This window comes from Eucalyptus grandis, chromosome 7 (genome assembly GCF_016545825.1).
Source record: "Eucalyptus grandis isolate ANBG69807.140 chromosome 7, ASM1654582v1, whole genome shotgun sequence".
Lineage (NCBI taxonomy): Eukaryota > Viridiplantae > Streptophyta > Magnoliopsida > Myrtales > Myrtaceae > Eucalyptus > Eucalyptus grandis.
The window spans coordinates 40,319,341-40,346,954 of NC_052618.1; the positions used below are offsets into that span (position 1 = coordinate 40,319,341).

At 41.3% G+C, this 27,614-nt stretch overlaps 3 protein-coding genes across 3 annotated transcripts; all 3 read left to right on the forward strand.

The window, feature by feature from the left end:
- Nucleotides 1–3,834: 3,834 nt before the first annotated feature.
- Nucleotides 3,835–8,450, forward strand: LOC120296344 (cellulose synthase-like protein D4). The gene is given in 9 exon segments (XM_039318211.1): nucleotides 3,835–4,337; nucleotides 4,626–4,744; nucleotides 4,747–4,965; nucleotides 4,968–5,013; nucleotides 5,112–5,785; nucleotides 5,788–5,915; nucleotides 6,019–6,423; nucleotides 6,515–6,852; nucleotides 7,014–8,450. Coding segments are annotated over 9 exon segments (3,354 nt in total). The 5' UTR covers nucleotides 3,835–3,876; the 3' UTR covers nucleotides 7,978–8,450.
- Nucleotides 8,451–9,877: 1,427 nt separating this feature from the next.
- LOC104415931 lies at nucleotides 9,878–11,524 on the forward strand. Its single transcript, XM_010027358.3, has 2 exons — nucleotides 9,878–10,099; nucleotides 10,876–11,524. The coding sequence occupies exons 1-2, from the start codon at nucleotides 9,921–9,923 to the stop codon at nucleotides 10,952–10,954; spliced, it is 258 nt and encodes an 85-aa protein (XP_010025660.2). The 5' UTR covers nucleotides 9,878–9,920; the 3' UTR covers nucleotides 10,955–11,524.
- A 4,419-nt stretch (nucleotides 11,525–15,943) lies between these two features.
- Nucleotides 15,944–17,750, forward strand: LOC104415932 (transcription termination factor MTERF6, chloroplastic/mitochondrial). Its single transcript, XM_010027359.3, has 2 exons — nucleotides 15,944–16,186; nucleotides 16,576–17,750. The coding sequence occupies exon 2, from the start codon at nucleotides 16,581–16,583 to the stop codon at nucleotides 17,577–17,579; it is 999 nt and encodes a 332-aa protein (XP_010025661.2). The 5' UTR covers nucleotides 15,944–16,186; nucleotides 16,576–16,580; the 3' UTR covers nucleotides 17,580–17,750.
- Nucleotides 17,751–27,614: the final 9,864 nt, after the last annotated feature.

Sequence of the window (27,614 nt, forward strand, 5' to 3'; positions counted from 1 at the left end):
GGGGCTTCTCTTCATCTTTCGGGGGAAGAAAAAAAGGAGAAAAAGTGAAAAGAGAGGAAAGGGAAGAGAGGTTTCGAAAAGGAAAAGTCAGCTGAAGCTTTTTTGGGCTTTTCTGCCGAAGTACAACAGCAACAGGGGGCGGCAGAGAAGAAATAGCAGAGAGAGACAAAGACAGGAGACGTGAGAGTGACAGGAGAGAGGGAGAAAAAAACAAGAAAAAAAAAAAAGGGGGGCTACAGTCCGTCTTCTCCGAAGCGGCTGATGCCTACTGTTGCCCACCGCACCTGCGCCACCCGCGCCGCCGCGACTGCACCACCGCGCCCCAACCAGCGCTACGCCTGCCGTCTGCCTCGCTCACAGCTCCATCGACATCCGTCTGCGCTTCCCTGTCCTCGCCGCGCTCCGCCAGCCCTACGCCCAAGCACCAGCAACGCCTCGGCTTCGTTTCTACCCGACCCACGAGCGTCAACGCCGTAGCAGCCCACCGCCGCACCGTGCGACACCCGCGACCGACCCGCGACGACTCGACGTTTGCTCCTGCTGCCGGTCCGCTGCTTCCCTCTGCCGAGACCGGACCCGAGCTAGATTTGCCCAACATATGCATTGTGCCAGCTCCGGGTTTCCCTGACAGCCACTGCTCTGTTCGTGATCTGCCCAGCCCCTCGCCGACACTTGTTGAAGCTACGCCGCTCCCGCCTGCAGCAAACTTTCACCCAACGCCCCGCACCGGCGACTTGCAACTGCCCGAGCACCGCACGCCTTCACCGCCGTTTTGTTGGTCTTCCTCGAAGCTTGCCGCGACTCCTCTGCATCCGCTATTGCGCGTCTTTACCCTTGCTGCTCTGCACGCCCGAGTGACCTCCCTGCTACTGAGTTTGCTGCTGTGCTCGCTGCTGCAGCCCGAACAGAGCCACCTGCTGCCTTCTTTGTTTTGCTGTAGGTGTGATTACGGCCGAATCTCGCCGAACCTCCGACGGACAGCCCCTGCTCCGGCCACCAGGACCTTCCTCGCCACCCTAACCTCGCCAACGCCGTGCTTCCGCACCGCCTCTGCTTGCGATCCGCTTCCTCGTTGACGTTGGCTTATCCTCCTTAGGTAGTTTTTTTTTTATATTTACTTTTACCTTTTTGTAGTTTAGTTTATTTTACTGTCTTTATTTTTATGTTATTTTTCTGTTTATTTTATTTGATAGCATTCTTTTAGTTTAATTATTCGAATTGTAGTATTGTATGTCAATAATTTGTAGACCTTGTAGACATTAGGGGTTTTATCTCAAATTAAGGTAATCATTAATTTGACCCGTAAGATGTTGGATCATTTTTTTAATTACTTTAATTTTTATGAATTTTGATCATATTTCAATCGTTAAATTATTATAGAGTTAAAATAATTGTTAATTTAATCCGTGAGACAACGGATTATTTTTTCGGTTATTTTAATTATTATCTTCATTCTTTTAAAATAATTACTTGTTTGGAAAGACTAAAAATAAAAAATAAAAAATCAGAAAATACATAAAAATCTAAATATTGTATTAGAGCTTTTAGGTTTAGTAAATTAGGACTATATTTTTAGGGCCAGTAAATTAGAATTGCATTTATAGGATTATAATTTTTAGATTACACTTTTAGATGGGTGATTTTTGTTAGGACTAATTTCAAATAATGTTGGCATGTCTTGATTTCTTTATATAGTTTTTAAGATAAGATATAGTTTAAGTTAAATTGATTCCTAAAATAAATTAGAATATCATTCACTTTAGTTAGTCTAATTAGTTTTAATTCCGAATTTCAATAAAAAGAATCCAAAAAATATTAGGTACATATTAATTAATTTGCATAATAGGTTTAATTAGAATTTGTTTATTAGTAAATATTGTCATATCTAGAACTTAGGTACTTAGGTCCATAGACTCCATATATATTTCATATTAAAGCAACATACCTAGATATTTTAGATTAAGTCAATTTTCATTTAGTAAAACAAGAAGAGGAACAGAAAATGTTATGCATGCCATATGAGTTATAGTTTAATTATTTTTTTAATAAAAAGAAAATGCTAAAATATGATCATTGCACTATTAAGTTACTTTCTTTTCAATAAAAAACATTATGTCATTAAAAAATAAAAATAAAAAGATCATTTCCTTGGTTAGTTAATAGGTTAATTCATAATCAATCTCATATCATCATTATTTAGCATAGGTTGCATATATGCATTAAAAAATGAATCATCATAAAAAAAAAAATCATAAAAGAGCATGCATATAGAAATACCATGTCATTCATCTCATATCACGTAGCACATGCATATTTAGGATTATATAAATTAGATTGCATATATATAGTTATAAGTTTAAGTTATACCATATGAATTGCATATCGCATGTCATTAAAATAAATCCATGCATATTAAATTTAGATTAAGATTACATATAATTAACATTTAAAAAAAATTAGGTGTCTTGTCATTTTAGAAATCATGTTTAGGGCATGCATTTTTATAAGCATTTTTATTGAATGTTATTTTATTGATTGTGCACCCGCATGACCACCATTTGCATGTTAGTAACTTAGGTTAATATTAATCAACATTGCCCATAAAATATTTTTAAAATTAAAATAAAAGGTACCGAAATGGCGTTAGACTAATCTAGCGTAACCATGTCCCTGGACCTTTTGAATCTCTGGTTCGCAATAGTAAAGTATTCTCACATATTTTACTTGGGTTTCTAACCAGCCATAATTGGTTAGTGACGGCTCCAAATTGAGCATAATTGCATGTTTGAATAGATTAATTTTTATCATCAAGTCGCGATTGGTAGGACTTGTGAGGGTCCGTGCCAAATTTTCGAACTTAGTAATCCATTAGCCTTCTTTAGTTAATTCACCTTCAAAAAATTCGCGACAATCTGGAACCCAATTTCGCTTCTACAAAAGCCTGACTACATATATCTATGTTCTTTATCATACCCATTTTCAGCAACAATTAGTGAAGAGTCCATTTCTGTCGGACATCTCTGAGCCTAACACTAAATTTCCTACTCCATCTGTGCTTGGGTGCTTAAGGCTCAAACTTATACTCCAGAGGTGATCGTCGGACGGACCGGTCGGGCCTAGGAACATTTGTCCAAGCCCGCCCGCCGAAAAACTTATGCACCAAACGTTCGGGCCGGGTCGAGTTTTCTTGTCAGAAGGTCACGAGAGCCCACGTGTTTTTAGTAACCAGATTGTAACTGTTCAATAAACAATGGACATAATGAATAGAATATAAAACAAACTCTGTCCAACAAAAGAAAATCGACACGAACAACCGAAATGGCTCAAAAAGAAATATATAGATTCTCGTCGTGAGAAGCACATCGCCTTTCTGCAGAGGTAATCCCCCGCAGCACTCTCCTACAAAACCGTTGGAACAGACACCCCATAAACAGACATCCTCTGACTCAGTCTCCGGGCCATATTGCATCGAATCCCACCACCCACCACCCTCCATCGCCATTCTTCTTTGTCAATTTTCTATCTTCTTTCTGTCTCTGTTTTGTTTACGTGCGACCCATTTTCCTTGCACCAAATCTTTCACGTTCAATCATCATTGTTCCAGTCCTTCCTCCGCATTTAAGTTCCCAAAAGGAAAATGGCCATGGAATCCGCTCTTCATTTGCAAGTTCCTCATACACGGAGTATCCTTGATCTTCCCCGTGTCCCCGATTCATGAAACTCGGCCATGATGATGAGTCCTCTGTGTGTTGCTCAATGATCTGAAGGTGAGTTTCTGATGCAGATTTATGTGGTAGAGAACCGTAGAATACAATCCTAGGGGAGGATCAGGAGAGTAGAAAAGAATTTGGTGGTTTCGCTTGAGGGCGTTGAGAAATGGCGTCTCTTTCGAGCCAACCGTCCAAGAAGGCAATGAGGACCCCCGGTTCGGGCAATTCCCAGGGCGGCAGCCGGAGTTCGACCGGGCAGACCGTGAAGTTTGCAAGGCGGACCTCGAGCGGGAGGTACGTCAGCTTGTCCAGGGAGGACCTCGACATGTCCGGGGAGCTGTCAGGGGACTACATGAACTACACCGTGCACATCCCACCGACCCCGGATAACCAGCCGATGGACTCGTCTGTGGCCGTGAAGGCTGAGGAGCAGTACGTCTCGAACTCCCTGTTCACAGGGGGCTTCAACAGCGTGACCCGCGCGCACCTGATGGACAAGGTGATTGAATCTGAGGTGAGCCATCCCCAGATGGCCGGGGCCAAGGGCTCCGCTTGCTCCATGCCGGCTTGTGATGGCAAGATCATGAAGGATGAGCGTGGCGTCGACGTCACACCATGCGAATGCAGGTGTGCTGTCATCCCTTTCGACCTAGAATCTCTCAATCATATGTTTGCTTGAGGCTTTAGTGTCAATAATTATACAAAATATAGGATGTTATGAACTAGAGCAAATTGTGGCAAGATTGATCTTTGGAGTTCCAACTTGTATTTAAGGAAGATCAATTTGATAATTTGAAATGGAAGGCTCATTGGAAGGTCCGATTCTATGAAATGAGTCAGTTTCTGGATTATATCATGGAATATGTGTGGTTTCTTCTTTTGCTTGGGCTGAAAAACTCGAGCTTTGATGTTCAGGTTCAAAATCTGTAGAGACTGCTATATGGATGCTCAGAAGGACACCGGTTTGTGTCCCGGGTGCAAGGAGCAATACAAATCAGCAGATTATGACGACGACGTGCAGGATTTCTCAAGCGGGCGCTGCAGTTGCCGCCTCCGGACAAGAGGGACGCGAACAACATGACCATGATGAAGAGGAACCAAACTGGCGAGTTTGACCACAACCGGTGGCTGTTCGAAACTAAAGGCACTTACGGCTACGGCAGTGCGTTCTGGCCTGAGGACGACATGTACGGGGACGACGGGGAGGAGCGGATGCACTCAGGTGTGCTGGACTCAATGGACAAGCCGTGGAAGCCCTCAGCCGGAGATTGCCCGTACCTAATGGCATCATCAGCCCCTACAGGTTAGAGATCTAATCATCGCGATTGTCACAGTCGCCGTTTGCACATGTTGTTCAATGATCACAGTTCATTATCAGATAACTGTGACCTATATGACCAGGTTGCTGATCTTGCTCCGATTCGTGGTGCTCGGCTTCTTCCTGCACTGGCGAGTAACGCACCCAAACGAGGATGCGGTCTGGTTGTGGCTCATGTCAATCGTGTGCGAGATCTGGTTTGCGTTTTCCTGGATCCTCGATCAGATTCCTAAGCTTTGCCCAATCAACCGCTCCACGGACCTTCAGGCCCTCCATGACAAGTTTGACCTGCCTTCGCCGTCCAATCCCACAGGCCGCTCTGATCTTCCCGGCGTCGACTTTTTTGTCTCTACAGCGGACCCCGAAAAAGAGCCTCCGCTTGTTACTGCCAACACGGTCCTCTCTATCCTAGCCGCTGACTACCCAGTGGAAAAGATAGCCTGCTATATTTCCGACGACGGAGGTGCCCTTCTTACATTCGAGGCAATGGCTGAGGCTGCAAGCTTTGCCGACTTGTGGATCCCTTTCTGCCGGAAGCACAACATCGAGCCTCGGAATCCCGAGAGCTACTTCAGTATAAAGTCCGACCCCACCAAGAACAAGAGCCGAACGGATTTCGTCAAAGACAGGAGGAAGATGAAGAGGGAGTACGACGAATTTAAGGTGAGGATCAATGCACTTCCCGAATCTATCAGGAGGAGATCAGACGCGTTCCACGCGAGGGAGGAGATGAGGATGCTGAAGCACATGAGAGAGAGCGGGGCGATCCGCTGGAGCCGATCAAGGTCCAGAAAGCGACATGGATGGCCGATGGAACTCACTGGCCCGGCACATGGACCAACCCAGCACCAGAACATTCCAAAGGCGATCATGCAGGAATTCTTCAGGTATATTGTCGATCACATCTTCTTTTTCGTGTTCAGCGATCGGATGCCATACCGTAATTTACGTTCTCCCATTATTGAGCCAACAAACTTGTGTTCTTTGCAGGTGATGTTGAAGCCACCCAGCCCCGATCCACTGATCGGGAATGCAGAGGATAAGCTCATCGACTTCACAGATGTAGACACCCGACTCCCCATGTTCGTTTACGTATCGCGAGAGAAACGTCCAGGCTACGATCACAACAAGAAAGCGGGGGCCATGAATGCCCTGGTACGAGCATCGGCGGTATTATCCAATGGCCCGTTTATTCTCAATCTCGATTGCGATCACTACATCTACAATTGCAAAGCTATTCGCGAAGGAATGTGCTTCATGATGGATAAAGGCGGCGAAGACATCTGCTACATTCAGTTCCCTCAGAGATTCGAAGGCATCGATCCTTCTGATAGATATGCGAATCGTAACACCGTGTTTTTCGACAGCAACATGCGTGCCCTGGATGGCGTGCAGGTACATCATCACACCCCTAAATATTTCGTTCCAGGAAATAAGATGATTTCTGCAGCTCATTTAGTTCGTCACAATGTTTGTGTCATATCAGGGGCCATTCTATGTCGGCACGGGCTGTATGTTCCGGCGGTTCGCTTTATATGGGTTTGATCCTCCACATGCAAAGAAAGTGCAAACTAGGACCGACTCCGAGACCCAAGCCCTAAACGCCACCGACTTCGACCCCGACCTGGATGTAAATTTACTGCCCAAGCGGTTTGGAAATTCTACGATACTGGCAGAGTCTATCCCAGTTTCTGAGTTCCAAGCACGCCCACTAGCCGATCATCCTTCGGTGGCGTTCGGAAGGCCTCCTGGAGCTCTCCGCATCCCACGTGATCCGCTCGATGCTGCCACCGTCGCTGAAGCCGTGTCGGTCATATCTTGCTGGTATGTACTCAGCTTATACTCGTGTACCCAATTGTTCTCAAAATGAGTTCAAACCCTTGGCAAAAAGTTTTAGCTGAAAATTTCAGCTCAAATTCAATGTAATGTTACTGCTCGCGTAGTATTAGGACTTGTAACTGAAATGGTTTTGCTATGAACAACAGGTATGAAGACAAAACGGAATGGGGTGATCGGGTCGGCTGGATTTACGGGTCAGTCACTGAGGACGTCGTGACGGGATATCGCATGCACAATCGCGGATGGCGCTCAATCTACTGCGTCACTAAGCGTGATGCGTTCCGTGGATCGGCTCCAATCAACCTAACCGATCGACTCCATCAGGTGCTCAGGTGGGCCACGGGCTCGGTGGAGATTTTCTTCTCGCAGAACAATGCTCTTTTAGCCTCACGAAAGCTCAAGTTCCTGCAACGCCTATCGTATATCAACGTCGGCGTCTATCCGTTCACGTCTATATTCTTAATCGTCTACTGCTTCCTCCCCGCTCTATCCCTTTTCTCAGGGAGCTTCATCGTGCAGACTTTAAACGTGACATTCCTGATCTACTTGCTCATCATTACGCTGTGCCTGATGGGCCTTGCCATCCTAGAGGTGAAATGGTCCGGCGTTGCGCTCGAAGAGTGGTGGAGGAATGAACAGTTCTGGCTTATCTCCGGCACAAGTGCCCACTTGTACGCCGTGGTCCAAGGCCTGCTGAAAGTCGTAGCAGGGATTGAGATCTCCTTCACTCTGACATCCAAATCTGCAGCAGATGAGGACGAAGACATCTACGCGGATCTTTATCTGGTGAAGTGGTCTTCTCTGATGATCCCGCCAATCGTCATCGCGATGGTCAACATCATAGCCATCGCCTTCGCGTTCTCCAGGACGATATACAGCACAGTCCCTCAATGGAGCAAGTTCATCGGAGGAGCTTTCTTCAGCTTCTGGGTGTTGGCTCACTTGTATCCTTTCGCCAAGGGCCTGATGGGCAGGAGAGGTAAGACGCCGACGATCGTGTTCGTCTGGTCCGGCCTCATAGCGATCACCATATCGTTGCTGTGGATCGCCATCGACCCGCCGCAGGGAGGTACGGCCGAGGCTGGCGCGTCCACTTTCCAATTCCCTTGAGCCAAGGAAGTAGATGATCAATCCTTCATTCTAAAAAACACGGAAGCCACGGTACAACAATCTATCTTGATCAGCTAGAGAAATCTTAGGGGCCAAAGATAATCTGTTTTAGCAGAAATAGCGAAATTTTGTTTTTGTGCTATGGATTGTGAAGGCAATTCGTCTTCACGTTTTCTTGTTCCTCTCTCATCAGTCTCCCAAACGTATAGAGCATACTAAAAGGCGGTTCGACCCCAAAATGTGTCAAGAATTGAAAGAGCTGGAAAGAACAGTTTATGATCTTCAAGGGAAGGGGAAGTCAAGCTAAGTATACCAGCAGAACTGTCCTGCCTCTCTTTCTCTGTCTTTCCTCCACCTTGGTTGGGGTTACTGATTTATGTGCAAGAGAAGTTTTAAGCAATTCTTTGAAGAAATAGTTTTGTTAGCCGTGGCACTGCATGAAGCTCTGCACATTTGTATTCTTTGCAAGTGTCTCTGCATCATATTATTCATTTGGTTCAGTAAAGCAATTTGATGAACTCAGGGAACTGAATAAGCCGGCCGGAAATTTGCCGGTTCTGGCCTGATTATTACTCTCATCAGAATTCCTATTGATCCACTGGAAACAATCACGATGGAGTGAAAACAGTACAAAGATTCCGATACAAAAGGCGAGCGGCGATCTTCCTGTTACTCGTGTCGTCCGACGCAGTGCCGTATTGCGGGTTCTGGCAAACGGTGTTGCTGAGGATATAGAGGACACCGGTCGCTATACTCATTGCTTGGAAGCAATCGTACACGACATCGATCCAGGACGTAGCATAAAACTGCGAAGTCCCTTCTTTGTTGCTCACGGTACGAAAGAAAAGAAAGTTACTCTGTAGTCACAAGTCCCTCATGGTAGAAAGAACAAAGGAAAGAAACACAAAAATAACACAATGGCTAATTTCGACATGATAGGCAAGAGCTAAATTACTTCTCGATTCGACGCGACGCCTCTTTTTTCAAGAGACTATTCGGAGTAGGACTTTTCTAGATTACCCTAAAAATGAGTTGCCGTGTGTTCGAATTTAGCCCCCGATCATGAACGATAAAAATGCGGCCGCCCGACAAGCCCGCGAGGGCCAGATGTTCATTTCCAAAACTCTCGAGCAAGGGCGATTCCATCCCGAACTTTCCATTTATGGCACGACTAGTAGGGGTGAGCGGCTCCATCATAGGTTCCATCCAAGTTCCATCTTGAACCTACAATCTATGCATCGAAATAAGTTCCATAATCTTAAGAACTTGGATATCTAGAAACCCGATCTTCTCGAGTTCCGCTTATACACTTAATTGAATGATTACGTTAACCATCATCATCTCTAATAACTGTCATTTGTTACAATCCACTAATCTCAACGAAGATTATGAAATATCAACAAATTAAAAGTTTCATTTGTGGATATAATAAAAAATCGAAAGATCAGATTAGTGATTTTCAGATTACACACTCATCATTAGACATTATGAAATGTTGTAGAATCGCATGAAAACATAAAAACGAGAAAAATAGAAAAAATTGTTATAAGTTCGAGGTTTCGGATTCCCCATTCCATCCCAAACCGAGATTTTATCCATTTGAACAGATTCTCCAAATTTTTAGAACCTAACGCCTACTCTGAATAACTTGGAATTGGATCGATGGGAATCGATCCAATTCTCAAGTTCCCCATTCTATTTTGGGGCTAGGGAACGTAAACCCTAAATTGAATCTCGATAGAGAATCATACGACGACTTCAATCGGGAACTTAAGGACGAATCTACCCCCCAGCCAGCATGATGATCCACGGGAACACCCAGGGCATTTTTGGCATTTCATCCTACTAAATTCGACAGCCCAAAACCCTAAACCCCCCTGGTCGCTCGCAGATTCCCCGACCGTTTGGGAGCTCGATCGAATTCATCGAGCGACTCCAGCGACATGGAGAGCATACAGAAGGCCGTGCGCGACCTCGTCAAGGACGTCAAGCTGAGCACCTCGCGTCCGCCGGCGCCGCCGTCCGGGAGCACGCATTTCGGCGGCGAAGGAAGGGCTCCCGGAGTCGGGGTCGCCCTGTCGGCTGCGGAGCATCCTCCCATCCTGTTCACCAGGAACCCTCGGTAAAATTCATGCCCCCTTTTTCCGCCTCGCGGTCGGTCTGTCGGTTTCGATGCATTTCGGAGTGGGGAAGCTTGGTTTGGGGCGACGGAGTAGGGCTAGTGGGGGGTTCGATGTTTGGCGCAAAGGGCTCGGCTTGGTGTCGGTTCGTCTGCGGGAGCATCGAGATTTTGGGGTTCTGGGTGATTGAATTTGAGGGTGTAAGGAGTTGCAATGCGGGGAAGAGAGGATCGGTTGGTGGGGGAGAGATTGTTGTTTGAGGGTGCGATTTCGTGATCGCGACATGGCGGAATTGTCCTTTCAGCTCGACTTGCTTGCTCAATCGTGGCCAATGTAGGCTTTGGTTCTGGCTAGTCCGGTCTAGCAATTGCGAGATAGCTGGGGAACTGTGCTTTTCAGTCAAAGTTTGCTTTTTTTTTAATGACTTGTTTGCATAATGCCCGATTCAGTCATTGTTTTAGCTATTTCAGTCTTTTCAAAAGAAGCAATGTTTAACTTTTTGGGGTATTGTACGTTGCTGTGATTCTTTGGCTTTCGAAGTTCTGGCGAGCGTACGCTTTAGTGGCTTTACCCTTTGGCCAAATATGACTTCGTCTTTCCTGATGTCAACTGCACCTGCTAAATGTCGAGCTATGTTGATACTCTTTCTAGGAGTAGTTGTCGAACATCTATGAACCGATTCTTTGGTAATTCATCCAAGTCTAGTCTTTTTGCCAGATGGGATGATGGGAATAAGTTTGCGATCGCATATTTTTTCTTGTTGTATGTCTTACTGCAGAGGGGTGGTATCTTTGTGGACTTGTTCGAAGCTCTGCGCGATTTCCCTTGTTGCTGGTGTTTTTTGGGCTACACTTTGAAGCGCCGGGTCCGAGGCTGGGTTTCAAAGCTCCTCAGGAGATTGAAAGATGATTGATGCCGGGCAATTCTTGGTCAAATGTGCTCTGTCATACGTGAATCTGGTGCCGACTTGGAGCTTTGTTACGGGGCGAAATCTGTTGTGACATATGACATATACAAGCTCCTTTATTGCCTTGAATTACCTGATGGATTACCCGAATATACAATCGGCCTCCTTGTGCAATACCTTATCTCTCATCTGTGAGATTAATTATCTCCTTTCTCCATGCTCTGATTTTTCGATGATTCAAAGTAGAAGTGGTCAGGGGGCGGGTCTTGGCAAGTAGAGGATCAGGCCTCTCTTGTCGTCTGAGTTCACCATTACTCACTCGTCTGGTCTCTGTGTCCTCTCCGATGTGATGCTTCCTTTCCTTACGCAGATTTTTGGAATTTGTCTCTTATCTAGGAGGCAGTGTTAGTGTTAAAATGAACAGATTGTATGAAGAGTAAGGATGGTGCTAGTTGCCAAACAATCATATACACTGTATCCAAACATCTCTTGGGTATTGATTGTTATGACCTTTCTTCCTTTTTAAGGGCATGTTTGGTAATAGGTCCAACGGTATCTAATTCTATTCTTTTGTTTCCTAAAACAAAATAAAAATAAAAATAAAAATTTACTTGTTAATTTATTTGTTCCTGACAACAATTGTTCTTGAAAATAGATTTTGAATAGAATCAAGAAGTAAAAAAAAAAAAAAAAAATCATTTATTTGTTCTTGGGAATAATTCCAAAATGAAGTTTTTCTTCTTTTCTTTATCTTCTTTTCCCTCTTGTTAGTCATTGACCTTATTCATGGCCAACGATTGGCTAGATGAGGGTCAACGACCTCACTTGAGGATCGTTGGCCCGCAGCGAAGTCGAGCCTCGCGAGATTTGGGTGAGGTCAACCTTATGCTCGGCCATGGTGAGGCTGACCTTGTGGTGGCTCGAAGAGGCCAAGCCTCTCTAGGGGCCGGCATCACTCCAACAAGGTCCCTGAGGCTAGTAACTAGCTAAAGGAAGAGGAGAAGAAGAAGAAAAACAAAAGGAAAAACAAAAATGTAATAAAATTATTTTAAAAAATTAAATGAAATTTTTAGTCATAAAAGAATCTAATGGTTGTATCAAAAGCATTTCTATTCTAGAAATAAAAGTTTTGGACAATTAGCAAACACCTTCAAATGTTAGAAAATTGTCCAGTGAATGAAAAAAAAAACATTTCTAAACAAAAATTGTTTTCGAAAATAGTATTCAAAATATCTTGCCTCACAGCTTGTTATCTGTCAGTGAATTTGTAGGTGCACACATGCTCCCGCTCTATGCGTCGGCATGCAATTTCATTTGTGACTTAGAATTTCTTGTGAAGTAAGTACTTGTCAAGTGAGCAAAATATATCTATTCATTTAGGCTTCAAGCAGCACAAGAGAGCAAAAATATCTCTACCTGTGCCAAATTTGAAAAGCTTGTATCGTTTTGCACTCGAACCCGGGCGGCAATTCCTTGTGAAGTAATTACGATTGGGAAGGTCTTTGGACGAAGATGAATTCCTAACTCTGAAGAATTGCTCTCTGTTTGCAATTTGCATTATAGTGAACTAGGATATGTTTTTGTGTGATCATGGAGGAAGTGTGGACATGGTTAGTGATAGTCTGTCGCACTATTTTATTTGCTACTGCTTCCACCGTGATTTTCTTTTTTTATGGACTAAAATAATGATGAATTTAGCTTCACACGTGATTAAATTATTGAGTTCAATTGGATATTTACGTTATTAATTAGGTTTGTAATAGTTTAATTTGTTATTTGACATGAACTAGGTAATTGTATATGATTGGTGACAAATAATTATTAATAGTTGAACTTATGTTTCATTTGCCATATGTAGTACGAAAACTTGAGGAATACTTTATTTTTTATTCCAATTTCTATTCATTTGCGTTGACCAAATATCAAATAAAAAGCAAAAAAATGTTAGGAAAAAAAAAAATCAAGCTGTGCCTACTTGGATCACCATAACCCCAAACTTGTTTTTTTTATCATCACCAAAACTCCAAAACTTGTGTGAATAACCCAAAAATACCCTCCATCATAGTTTTGTCCAATACTACTACTAAAGATTTGAGATGTTGGCTTATTTAAATGACAGCGGGCAAACAGAGCTGACATGGATTTGGGAAATTTCACCGAAAAGTCTAAACTATGCCTAGCATTTGTGCCAGATTTACAAATACCTAAAATATCAAATTTCATTCATTTCATGAAAAATAATTTTCAGAAAAACGTTTTTGCATTTTCCTACGTTTGTTTCATGAAAAATGATCTAGTCTTAAGAAACATTTTCTACCAATGGAAAAAGCGTTCTTAAATAGAAGAAAATGTTTTTCATTTTTCAAGTTGGGGAAAACAAAGTGAAAAGCATTTTCCTCGGTCACTGTCTTGCTAATCCATTTTATTTCTCTTTTATGCTTTTAAAAAAATTTGAATTTCGAATTCTTTTTATTTTTTCTTTCTTTCTTTCTTTTTTCCTTCTTTCACTCGTTGCCAACCACTGCAATGGCTGGCATCGGCCACAAGCAAGCAAGGCGAGTGCAAGCCTCTAGCTTATCGATCTGGCAAGCCTTTTCCAGGCCAGCGAGCATTGCCACGCCATCGGCCGTGATATGTGGAGAGTTTGAGCCTCGCCGACCTATGGCTAGGCCCGAGCTTGCTTGTGACCAGTCTCCATGGTTGGCGACCAGCCAAGGAAAAAGAAAAAGAAAATTAAAGAATAATTAAGAGTTGATTAAAAAAGTAAAATAAAATTAAAAATCAACTTAATTTTTTTTTTTTAAAAAGATGAAATAATTATTGAAATGAGTGCATGGAGGAAAATATTTTCCATTTTGTTTTCGAATCCAACAGAACATCCAAAATATTGTTATTTTCTTGGAAAATGGTTTCCTCAAAAATATTTTTCAAAATTTTGCATTTTTTGCAAAATGGCGAAACCTCAAAATCTAAAACCTTTTCTAATAGGGTTAATACTCTAAAAAAACCATAAACTGGTACACTTATGACAAATTTACCAAAAACTATTTTTTTGACCACCAAAAACCCCAAACTAATATACATTTGACAAATTTACCCCAAACTGATACACTTGTGACAAATTTACCCTCTGTTAGTTTTCGTAAGTTAAATTACACGTGACAATTGACCGGTATACTAATTTGAGATTTTATACTTCGTTTGTCACAGTTTACAATTTTTGCAATTTTTTTGTTGTATTAATCCAATTTCGCAGAGGGTATAATTGTCACAAATTTACCAGTTTGGGGTTTTTTTATGATCAAATAAATTAGTTTGGGATAAATTTGTCATAAATATACAAGTTTTTGGGTTTTTATGGTCAGTTGAGGTAAATTTGTCATAGATGTACTAGTTTGGAGTTTTTATGGTAAAAAAAATTAGTTTGGGGGTAAATTTGTCACATGTGTACCAATTTAGGGTTTTTTAAGATATTAACCCTTTCTAATATCATGGATACCCCAAAATTTTGACTTAATATTACAAAAAGATTCAATCTTATATTTACTTCAAAGTAATTTTCATATCACAAAAAATTTTAAATGTGTATATTCTTACTAGATTACCCCAAATTAATTTATTATAGATGTATCAGTTTCGGATAAATGGTGTACCGATTTGAGATTTCACATAATTTTAATCACAAAGGCCGGTAGGTACTCAACCAAATCCAATTTTTTAAATCGAGCTCCATTCAAGCTACATTGATTAGATTTGAATTTAGCTAGAGATATCTTTTGGCATGAAAAAGATCACCGAGATTTATTTATAAGGAAAATATAACTAAAAATGAAAAATTAAGTCCATCGTGACACAATACTACAAAGTTGTATTAGTGTGATGCATGTATCCTCCATCATGGTTAAAAAATCACTTATTAAACATCCGACGTGGCATTATTCATTTTTTTATAGAATAATTAATACTGAGGTGATGTCTTGCGAGAGCCACATATGAAAAAAAAAATTAAAAAGAAAAAGAAAATTTGAAAAGAGCAACAAAAAGAGAAAAGGAAAATAAAACCAAAGGAGAGGAAAGCGTCAAATTCTTGATTCAAATTAGGAGGAATCGATAAAAGGTTGGCTTGAATTTCAGTGAATGAAGGATGAACACGAAAGAGGAAGGTAAAAAAAGAAAAAGCAATAAATCAAAGAGAAAAGGAAAGCATAAAATAGGATTTTTAAAAATGAGTTTGCAAATTTTTACCACGTCAAGCCCATAGAAGATTTTTAACGACAGTATTGGAGATATGTGTTAGACGAGTGGAAATTGGCAATTTTGATGTCATGGAAAAGAATATTGGATAGTAATATTACGATGGACATGAATTAAGATTTTCAATGAAAATCCTCCTTTTCTTTTTTGGGTTAATTTTACAAAAAATCTCATATTTGTACATTTATGACAAATTTATTTCAAACTAATTTTTCGCCACAAAAATCACAAACCTGTACATTTGTGATAAAATTTATGTCTATTAATTTTCATTAAATTAAATAAATACCACATGAAATAATATATCAGTACATATATGACAAACGAAGTGAAATACCATAAACTGAAAAATCCGTCAATTCACACGTGTTATATTTAATTCAGAAATTTAAAAATAAAATTTAATATAAATTAATAGATAGTAAATTTGTTCAATTTAGGATTTTTGTGGTGAAAAAAATTAGTTTAAAATAAATTAATTACAAGTGTATCAATTTGGAGTTTTTCATAATATTAATTCTTCCTTTTATATAGGCTAGTTAACTCTAGAAAAATTGCTAGAAGAGCAAAAACGAGAGCTTGGAAAAGGAAAAGAAAAAAGGAACAGAAAAAATAAATAAAAAAGAGCACACATTATCACCAAACAGCAAAATAGCCGTCGGATCGAGCCAGGGCCCAGTACGCATCGCAGAGAATACGATCTCCGTCTCTCCTCGAAGCAGAGAAAATTTACAGGGCATCCCAGATAAGGTTTCAGACAAATGCAAATGCTCGTCTTCTGAAAGTCCAGAATATGGCCGCACGAGGGTCGAAGAAGACGACGACGACCCTTTTCTCCCCCCTTCCCTTTTTCTCAACCGGAGTTTAAACAGATCGCCTGCCAATTCGGATACAACCAGAACGATAGCCGCCTTCAAAGAACCGACCCGTAAGCTCTTCCGGCTTGAGAGTGGCCTGTGATTCAATTCATGTTTGTGAGTCTCGATTTTCTTGAACGATAGGGGTTGTTGGGTTCCTCAATCCTCTAGCGGAAATGGGTTTTCTTTTATCTGTGGTTTCTGGCAATGTTAAGGTTGGTGCTAAGCAAGTGGAGGGCTGATAGCTAAGTGGTCTTTCGAGTGCTGATTGCTGTATCTTTTGCCGAACTTGTGTGTTAGATGAAATTGTTCTTGTTCACATCGTGCTCTTTCATTTATTTCGCTTAGCTAAAAAATGAACAGTCTTCATGTCCATGCCGTTTACCAATTGCCACGTTCTGCTCTCTTCGTACCCAACTGTGAATAGGATGATAACTAGAGAAATTTCGTGTTCCCACAGACATCATGGAAGGCAATTCAAGTCAAACTGGTGGCAGCATCATGTGGTTCTTCCGTGACCGGGGTTTCAACGACAAGAGTATAAGTGAAATGTTCAAAAGGTGCAAGCGCCTTGCATCGGTGCAAAAGGAAAGGGCTTCAGAAAATTGGGAGTACTTGAGGAGCATTGGCATTGAGGAGAGAAAGCTTCCTCATGTTGTTTCTAAATGCCCGAAAATCCTCGCACTTGGCCTTGACGAGAAGCTTATTCCAACGGTAGAATGCCTCTCTACACTAGGAACAAGACCTAATGAAGTCGCCTCTGCCATTGTGAAGTTCCCTCAAATACTTTCCCATAGCGTGGAGGGGAAGCTCTGTCCGCTACTGGCTTTTTTTCAGGCAATGGGGGTCCCTGAAAAGCAAGTTGGCAAAATTGTTTTGCTTAACCCGAGGCTTATTAGCTACAGCATTGAGTCTAAGCTAACAGAAACTGTGAACTTTCTTGCTAGTATTGGCCTTACGAGAGAAGGAATGATAGGCAAAGTTCTGGTGAAGAACCCGTTTATCATGGGCTATAGTGTTGAGAAGAGACTGCGCCCCACCTATGACTTTTTAAAATCCTTAGGTCTCGAAGAGGTGGATCTTCAAAAGGTGTTGATAACCTTCCCTGAAATCTTGTGTCGAGACGTGAACAAGATTCTAAGACACAATGTCACTTTTCTGAAAAGCTGTGGATTCAACCACGGGCAGATAGCAACTTTGGTGACTGGTTATCCTCCTGTTCTGATTAAAAGCATTAACAACTCTTTAAAACCTCGGATTAGGTTTTTGGTCGATATAATGGGGAGACAACTCAATGAAGCTGCTGATTATCCTGAATTCTTTCATCATAGTCTGAAAAAGAGACTAGAGCTACGTTACAAAATATTGAGCCAAAGGAACATCAGCTGTAGCTTGAGTGAGATGCTGGATTGTGATCAAAAGAAGTTCTTACATAAGTTCAATTTGATTGGAGGATTTACCTGAGGTAGTAGTTACATCCTTCATTCATTCTTACAAAATTTTTGTAGAATAGCTTTAGCTGTTATCTGTATTTCTGATGCTCCAGGTGAAGTCATCCTGTATATGGTTCTAGTCAAACAATTCACATGTTGAGTGAAATGATCCTTTTGGCAAATTCAGTGCAGAATTTTGGTATCTAATCTGTAGATGTGTTGCATGGCCTTAATGATGTTGTTTGCTGGTGGTTTGCTTGGTGTGCTTAGCTGAAATGCAAAATTCTTACGGAGATTGAATCAAGAGATGTGTTGTTTTCTCCATAGCTGAGATGAATTGAACTCTCATTTGAATGCGTCAGCACACTTTGAAAGTTCACGGAAACACTGGCTAGCCAACTGAATATGATTGCCAAGTCTATAAGTCTGGGGTGCCTAGCATCTATAATTCTTGTTATGAATGAATCATGGTCTAGTGTGGATGGACTGGGAGCTTAATACTTGATGAATGATCAATAGGGATGCTCCGAATTGATGCAATCATATGGTTTCAGGTTTAAGATTGGCAGTCTTGATTCCTGCAAAAAGCTTGTTTGTTTCTTAAAGTTGATTATGTAGCTCAAACATTATGTGTCAGGTGATGTTTCTATGCTACCTAAAGTCTTTGAAGGTATTTTGTTTCCGTTTCTCCTAAAATTCAATGATGATGGGTGAACTATACGGTCCAGTTTAACTTTCAACTCAGGGGTGCACCCCGGCTTCTTGTATGGGAAATGCTCTGGAGCTACTAAACTTGTTCTGAAACTATGGCCAGTCATTGATCTGCTATGCAGATCCTTCAAATATTTTCCGGGCACAATCTCAGGCCAAGGATTAATCTCCCGAGTGTCAAATTTTGCAAGGAAGCACCTTCTCACCAGCTTGGAGCCGTGTATAGACTATTCTTTTAAAGTTGTAGGTGACTATGCACCAATCTGACGACTGGATCACGGTGCCTCTCATTGTCCCGAATGAGCACGCTCATTAATCAGTTATTACAGAGAAGCAGAAGATTGTTACTTCTACTTGCGAGTCATGAAATGGCACACAGCCGCTGCACCGAACCCGAATTTAACGTTTCCCTAGAAGCTGGCATTGACGAGGTTTTTGCTTTAGCTAGATCCAGTCTACGATTGCACCTTTATTGGAGTTGAATGTTCTCCTAAAACCAGACCTCCGATGGTATAGAGTTGCAGCTTTAACGGTAGAAAGTGTCGCACAGCAATTTATTTTGCATTATCAGTCGAACGGTGAATCTTGGAGCAGATGATGCAGAGGGGATGAAACTGTATCAAAAAGTAATGTCACCAAGACAAGTTTGAGAAGGCATAACAGACGAGGAAAAGAGGGAGTACTCATAAACCGCGGCAGCAGATCGGCTAGAGTTGGGAAACAGATATTAGTACTGGGGATCATTCTATGGTTGGCCCTTCAAGTATGCCATTTGCGTAGAGATTTCTGCTACTTGATTATACTGATAGAACAAAAATTGGTAAAAATCATTTTAATAGAAGGAAAAAATGCATGAAGATACAGTTGTGGTTGCTGCATTCATCCTATTGCTGTGCTCAACTCACTCTTTTGCAAGTCAGCCACCGACGCCGCAACTCAGCCACTCCCACGGCATCTCAACTTTAGGTTGTGGCATGCGGCGCGTACCTAGCAGAGACCATTCGACCCAGGCCATGCAAAGGCTGCAACCCTAGTTCAAAATGCCGTGCTTCTTAAGAGTGTGTTCAAGAGTATTGGATCGCCTCGATGCGTACTTGCTGCACAGCCCGATAGAGTTTGGCCATGGATCGTCGTCGCAGCTCACCCTTAGGCCATTGCAATAGGCCTCTAATTGCCATTGGTTGGTCTTATATTGATGTGCAGTGATTTGCAATCACCAGAGTCATATTCCTAACGCGGTATCTACCGTTAACCAGTATCCACCTATTGATGGACGATCGCTGTGGGTCTTACGTGATCATCATCATCGATCCACTCCGTGTGTTTCAACCTTATGTGCATCGATCTTAAATCGCTCTTAGCCAATCCTAAGTTATTGCAATCAGTCCCCTATTCCAACGTCGGTTCCAATCGTCACTTATGGAACTCGTTTGCCTATTTTCTAAGCGTAGAGGCAATCGGATACACTTGAAAGGTGTCCAAGAGCAAACAAAAGGAACTGTTTCTTCCGAGGGACATCTGAACTGAGTGATTTTCATGTTTCTATCTAAAATACTACCAGCAAATTACCACAGAGAGAGAAAAATTTCAAGGGGCGTTTTGCATCGGAGCCTAAAACGTATGGCCTAGTCCATACCAGGAAAAGATGTCATAGGATATTTTCAATCATATCGCCGATCGGGTTGCCATCCGACAAGCACCGGAGAATTACCAAAAAGTCCTAAACCTATTGCAATTGTGCCAATTCGGTCCTAAGCTTTTTTTTTGTCCAATTTAGTCCTAAACCTTTTATAATTGTGCCAATTCAGTCCATCCGGCCAAAATTGGCCGCCGCGCCGACGTGGATGCTTTGGTGGGGACAAATGCCCATGAGGTAATTTTTTAATATTTTTTATTTTTTTCGAATTTTTAAATATTTTTAAATATTTTTTAATTCTTTTTTTTTTTTTTTTTAGGCCTTCTTCTCCTTCCTTTGGGCGGCGTCCCCAGGCCGGGGTGAGGGCCGGCGAGGCTCACCCCGCCGGCCACCGGTGGAGGCGAGCCTCGCCCGCCGACGGTGAGGCGGCGTCGCTAGATTTGGCGAGGCTCGACCTCGCCATGGCCGGGCGAGACCGAGCCTCACCGGATCTGGCGACCGCGGCCTCGCGGTCGCCGGGCGAGGCCGAGCCTCGCCCATCCGGCGAGCTCGGCCCTCGCAGCCACCGGCGAGGGCGAGGCCCCGCGCGCGCGTGGTGTAGTCGAGGAACTCGTGGAGGAGCTCGATCTCGTCCTCGTCGGTCCGAGGCGCCGGAACAGGGTTTTGGCAACGGTCACGGCCGGGGAGGGCCGCTGAGCTCGAAGGGGGAGATCGTGCCGACGATCGGGGACGGGGGAGGCAATGGAGGTGGTGATGGTGACGGCAGCCTTGTCGGCCACCGGGCGAGGCCGAGCGTCGCTAGATCTCGTGACGCCGCCCGCGCCGCCGGGCGAGGCTCGCCTCCGCCGGTGGCGGCGAGGCTCGCCTCGCCGGCCCTCACCTTTGGCCGGCGTCCGGCCAAAGGAAGGAGAAGAAGGGAAAAAAAAATTATATTTAAAAATTAAAAAAATTACCTCGCCGGCCGGCCGTCCCCCGCCGGCGTCCACGCGGCCACGGCCAGCCAATTTTGGCCGATGGACTGAATTGGCACAATTATAAAAGGTTTAGGACTAAATTGGACAAAAAAAAAGTTTAGGGCTAATTGGCACAATTGTAATAGGTTTATGACTTTTTGGTAATTCTTCCGACAAGCACTTGCCAAACCCAAACGAAGCCTACTAGAGCCTATGGATGAATCTCGGGAATAATCCATGGGACATGGTAAGCCTTCGAGAACCTGGGCACCAGCAGCAGCAATCAAGGTAGGAAACCGTGATACTCTGAAATTTTGGCCCCATTCGAAATATATGAAATAGTTACTTCATTAATGCACTGGTAGTTAATTTATTCCGAACTGATATTTCATGACTTAACTAATCTATTGGAGAATGTCGTAAAAGTTAAAAATGCGAAAGATCGAGAATTCAATTAGAGATCAATCATGAACCATAAGGATCAATATGGGTTAATACTGCACTATTATAAGTCAATTAACAAACGGATATAAGTCGATTGAACTGAAGTACATAGTTGGTTCATGGGTGGTTTCGCACAATTACGATACTCAAATTGAACAACGATAAACCAATTTTCTACTGATCTCGTACTCAAGGTACGCAATTAAACTCTTGTGATTACATGATAATTGAGAGTCATTCATGATTTGAAGAGGTACAAACGTGGATTGAAATTTATCGATCATGGGTCAACAGCACGAATATCCCAAAAAGCCACCCAATAATTTAGGTCATACTAAAGTTGCATTTCATAAAATTTAATTTAATTTCGGATATTGAATTTTCATGGGTTTCAAAACTAATTCTTTGGACGTTGCCTCATTGTCCTTTGAATTACTGGCAAGTTTAAAATTCTTGGAAAATGATTAATCAATCAAGAATTGGACATTGGAAAGAGAAGCCCAAGCGAGGGCCATTGGGCCTCACGCCCATGTGAATGAGCCAAGGAGGCCCAAATGGACCAAGCCAAGCCCACCAAACCCAATCCAAACAAACGAGCCCAAGGGCAAAATTAAAAATTAGGTCAAAAGTGTGGAAAATGTCCAAAATGCCCTTACATTTATGGACCGGAAGACAAAAGGAATAAAGGAAGGGTGGAGAGGAAATTCATGAGGGTTTTGGGGAATTTGTTGGATTTTTTTAATGATTTTGGGGAAAATTTTAAGAAAATATCTCTCTCCCCCTTCTTTCTCTCTCTCTCTCTCTCTCTCTCTCTCTCTCTCTCTCTCTCTCATGCCATTCACCACCCCCCCCTCACCCCTCTTAGCCGATCCTTACTCCTCCTCCCTTGCTTCCATTTTCCCTCAAGCTCATTCATCTTCTTCTTCTCGTTCTTCTCATTCTTCTCCTTTTTTCTTTCATTTTTCACCATCAACACCATTTGCCACCACCATTTTCACCGCTCATCCCGCCACCCCAAGCCGTCATAAGAGCTATATAAATAAATGTCGTAGGTATTTGGAGTTTCAAGTGGATGAAAACGGTTTTCTCAAAATGTTAGCGACGTAAGGCACTTCGCATTTTGGCAAAAAGGGAAAGTTGAGCTTGAGAAACGTTGGCCCTTTCGAGATTTTGAAGCGGATTGAGACTCTAACCTATCGTCTATCGTTGCCATCAAGACTTACTCAAGTGTACATATCAATGCTGAGGAAGTATGAATCTAATCCAGCCTAGGTGCTAAATTTCGAGGAAATAAACGTGGATGACAGAATGTGATACGTGAAGAGACTAGTTTGGATAGTGGATTGAAAGGAGCAAATGTTGTGCAACAAAATGATCCCCTTAGTCAAGGTGGTCTAGCAACACCACAAAACGGAGGAAGCTAGAGATACTAAGGGGCAACAACCCTACCTTTTTGTTGAAGAGTTGTAATAGTTCAAATTTTGAAAAATAAGTTTTTGTAAAATGAAAAGAGTTGTGATATCCCAAAATTTGGTAATGTTCGAAATATATGAAATGGTTAAAAACGCAAAAGACCAGAGAATTTGATCATAAATCGACTGCTTGACTATAAGGATCAATAAGGGTCAATAATGCACTGTTATAAGTTAATTAATGAACGAATATAAGTCAATTCGATAGAAGTACGTAGTCGGTACACAATGGTTCCACACATTTACGATACTTGCATCGAACAATAATAAACCAATTTTCTATTGATGTTATACTTAGGGTACATAATTGAACTCTTGCGAAAAAAAGTTATGCTTTTGGAAATTGTTTGATGTGATTTTACTATCCCCGGTGTTTGTTGTTTGACTAGGTGTTATTTTTGTTAAATGTTTCTGTTTGTGTTTAATTGAAAGATAAAAAGAATTGGTCGACACCGCGTCCTAGGATGTCGTAAGCTAATCGACCAATGCGCGATGTTCACGTGCTCAAGGTTTGAGGTGTGACAAAACCCAGCCCTAATAGGCTTTGTACGTTAGGATAATGACAAAGAATCCCTGAACTTTGGCTAATGTACAATTTAGTCTTTGAACTTTAAATTTGTTCAATATGATCTTTAAACTTAAGCCTACTTGCAATGTAGTCCATGAACTTTGTATTAATTTGATATGGTTCTTGAACTTTTAGTATATGTTCAATATAGTCCCTAAACTATATGAAAATATTCGATGTAGTCCTTCCATTAATTCAAGACCATGGACTATATTGTACATCTTCATATAGTTAAGGAACTGTATTAAACATATATCAAAAGTTCAAGAACTATATTGAACAAATTAAAAGTTTATGAATCACATTGCAAATTGTGCTAAAGTTCATGAACTACATTCAATAAATTTCAAATTTAGTGACCAAATTGCATATTGAGCTAAAATCATGAAATGTTTGCATCATTCTCCCTTTTACATTTTGTTGGCCAGTAATGAAAGCCATACTAGCTTGTAAAAGGTCTATAATGGCCCCAACCTCCTCTATATAAGACAAGTCTTTCTAAATAAGAATTGGCTAAAAAGTTTGAATTTCAAATACTTTACTCTCTCTCTCTCTCTCCACTCCTCAAAATCTCTAACAAAGATAAGTCGGTCCCTTTACAAGTACACTCCCCACTTGGCACTGGCCACTCTATATAGATCTCATGGAAAGTTTATTAGGCCAGAGCCCCTAAACTATAATTAGCATAACTGTCTTGTATCTCGTTATTTCCATCTTTTAACCTCCTAATAATGATGAATTAAGATTCAAATATGATTAAATTATTGAGTTCAATATATATGATATTAGTTATTTATTGAAGTTATAATATTTTACTTTGTTATTTCACAGGATCTAGGCAAATGCGTTCGTGTATAATTATTAATATTTTAAATTATATTTGTTCAGCCATATGGAATATGGAAATTTGAGGAAAAGTTATTCCTGATTTTGAATTTCTATTCTATTTCGAATGTGAGTAATTATTTTATCCTAAGTTTACCATATATTATAAAAAAGACAAATACAAGACAAATACAAATAGTCATTTTATAGAGTTCAAGATATGGTCACAAACTAAGAAGACGACCCGTTTCTCTCTCCTTCTCAATGGGAGTTTAACCATGACCTTGCCAGTTCGGAAACAGTTCTCTGCAAGAACTTGTAATCTCTTTGTACGAGAGTGGCATGTGATTTAATTCATGGGTTATGAGGTTAATTGTCGTCGATAACAGTATTAACAAGGTTTCTGGATTCTTCAATTATCCAGTAGAAATGGGTTTCTTTTAATTGTGTTCATCTTCTGAATTTTAAAATAGGGCCTTACAAGCCTCTCATTTCCTATTTATCAACTGGAATTTAATCATCACTCGCCAATTCAGGAACAATCAAAACGATAGCTTTGTAATTTTCCGGCGCGAGAGTGGCGTTTGACTATGTTATGCCAGTTCCATGCATGAATAATAGGTTTTTGAATTGTGCCTTCTCACATTACACATTATCAACATTGTAATCTTGGTACCAAAAAGCAGGCCGATGGTAAAGTGTCGTTTGAGTTGTGAAATTTGGTTTATGCCCGATTGCTGTATCATTTGCCGAACATGAGTTTGTTCTTGCTCATGTTGTATTCTTTCTTTTCTCGCTCAGCCAAAGAGTGAACTTTCTAAACAAGTGTCTTCATGTCCATGGCATGGTCATGTCCATGCCTTCATCGGATGTTCTGCCCTCCTCGTGTCGAACCGAGGATAGGCTGGCAACGAAGATAGAAATTCCATGTTCTTCCTAAGACGACATGAAACGCGATCCAAGTCAAACCAGCGGTGGCATCACGTGGTTCAACAACAGAAGTATAAACGAAGACACATCTCTCCAACGCGTCCGGGGTCATGGCAGGAGCAAATTCATGGGACCGGGGCTCTCCATTTTAGCTGCGTCGGTCGTGGATTCCACGTGGTCCTTCCATAGTTTAAATCGCAGAAGAAAGGAGAGAAAAAAGCGAGAGAGCTCAAGTTTCGGAGGACGCATCACCGTCACCGTGGCGTGTGCATTTTGTTTCATAGAAAAAGCAACCGCCCGCTACTAAACTAATCATAAACATCTCCGACCTTCACTAATATAATTATCTCCGAGGCCACGACCCGCCCTCCAAGAACCAGGTTTCCAACACCCAAGAAGATTTCTGCGATTTGGTCGGCTTTTGTTGCCTGGCGAGAGAGAGATTGTTACATTGAGGTGAGGTTGGGTGGGGCTATAGATCTTGGCCTAAATTGGCCCTAAAGGATAGGGCATTGGTAAAAGGGAAATCAAGATTTTTTTTTTTTTGCCATAATCAAGAAAGATTATGAAGGAAAGAAAGATTGTATTAAATTATAGGGTAGTCTTGCTTGTGGCAGCTAGACTTACCCTATTCCTCTAGTTACTTGTATTATTATTGTTATTATTATGGTAACAGTAAAAGTCCTTGTTATAATATTTTTAATTGATACACTTGTGGGGAAGTGTAAAAGCCTTTTGGATAGATGAGTTACAGGAACAATCAATAAGTAGATGGTAATTTTGGGATTTTTTATTTTTCGCCGCAATAATTTTTGGTCGTAGTGACAGGAATGAAAATTGCTAGACGGGAGCGGAGTAGGCAAGAGGTCGAACCACTATCACCAAGCAGCCTTTTTTATTTTTTTCTTTTTAATTTATTAATTTATTTATTTATCACCACTCTCTTTATCTTTGTTCATATTGTTTCTATTGTATACTTGACGGAAGACTACTATGAAGGTTCTAAACTTTATGTATAGAATACTCTCTTGAACCTATCAATAGATTTTTTCGAAAAGTGTAAACAAGTCTTTTCTATAAACAGTACAAAAATTACCCACATGACACTCCAAAAGTGATTATGTGACTTCATTTGGACTCTTCAACATACTTTTGGGGCTTAATAGCATTTCCAGTAAAAGTTGAGCACTTAATTGAACCAATTTAGCGGTTAGGACTCAATTGCACTTGCTAAATGTTCGGTACTTGATTGAACCAATTGAAACGTTTAGGGTTGAACTCACATTCTGCACATAAGGTTTAGAAGTTGTGGCGGTTTTCTTCAAAGTACTTGCTGGTGTTTCCACCTTATTTTCATTGGTTGCCACTCTCCCTTGCGTGAGCGCAGACAAACCTCCTAAACTACATCAAATCGTTTGATGAGCGTTGATAATCTTTATCATAAGGACACCAATTAATATTTTTCATATGGTAAGCATGTCATGTTGCTTCTAATGGTCGTGCCTCAGTCATGCGCAGAAGAGGAGTTGGCGTTTGAACTTGACTTCCATCCTTTCTTTTCCTGTGTTTTCTTTAATCCTCTAACGGTTGATTGATGAATAGATTAAGATTGAGTTGACCTTCTTGTTTTTTAAAATCCTCAGAATGGAAGATTTGATAGATCATGCGGCGGATGAACTGATGGAACTAAGAATCATTTGAAGAAATTATTTCCGGAAAAGAATAAAAATGGAGTGGAAGTCAAGGTTCAGGTCGTTGATGGAGCTTGCCCCTTCCAAGTTCCAAGTATAAAGTCTCGATCTCAACCTTTATTTTTCTCAAGGGGTTGACTTTGTTTCAGAAATTAATATTGAAGACAGCAGAACGATCTTGAATCTCCAGCGAGAAGAACTCTTTACTTGACACGCATCTTGGTAGCGAAAGAAAAAGGAGTTTTTCGAGTTATTTCTTTGCTGTTATTGCAAATTTTATTTCCTCAATCGATGGATAGAGTAGTTATGATAAAGAAAAGAGACATCAATGCTTATAACCTTTAGAGATATGTTGAACATTTTAAGAGCGAACAACAATTTAAAACTTTAGGGGCTTGTATAAAACCCTATAAGGTTTTCTTGAAGGTAAGCAAGTGTTTTGATAAGTTTTTACAATTGAGCTCTTGGAATGGATATTCAAGTTAACTCTGTATCTTTTAGTGGATTCCTTTAAGTGGTGAATTACAAGCCATGTATCATAACGCGAATTCCTTAGGTGGCGAGTATCCTCCGATCGTATGCCACGTGTCTTGAGGTGGATTCCTTTGGCGATAAGCTTTTTCCCCGTTGATTGTGTTACCTCTTAAATCTTGGAATCCTGATATCGGTGATGCTTGGCGATAAAAGGAGTTTTTTCTCAACTAATGAAAGAGCTAGAGCATTTAAATGCTGTGAGAACTTCAAGGTCCTTCCAAAAAGATTGAAGACCCAATTTCGTTTGGTAATAATTACTTACCGGGTGTACTTTATAAAGCAAATATTAGGAATGAAGTAAG

Excerpts from the sequence above, each read along its gene's own strand:
- LOC104415931 (XM_010027358.3), top strand. The coding sequence starts at position 9,921 with ATGGAGAGCATACAGAAGGCCGTGCGCGACCTCGTCAAGGACGTCAAG. Across the intron at positions 10,100-10,875 it reads CTGTTCACCAGGAACCCTCG|AGGGGTGGTATCTTTGTGGA; the intron begins GTAAAATTCATG and ends GTCTTACTGCAG.
- LOC104415932 (XM_010027359.3), top strand. The coding sequence starts at position 16,581 with ATGGAAGGCAATTCAAGTCAAACTGGTGGCAGCATCATGTGGTTCTTC.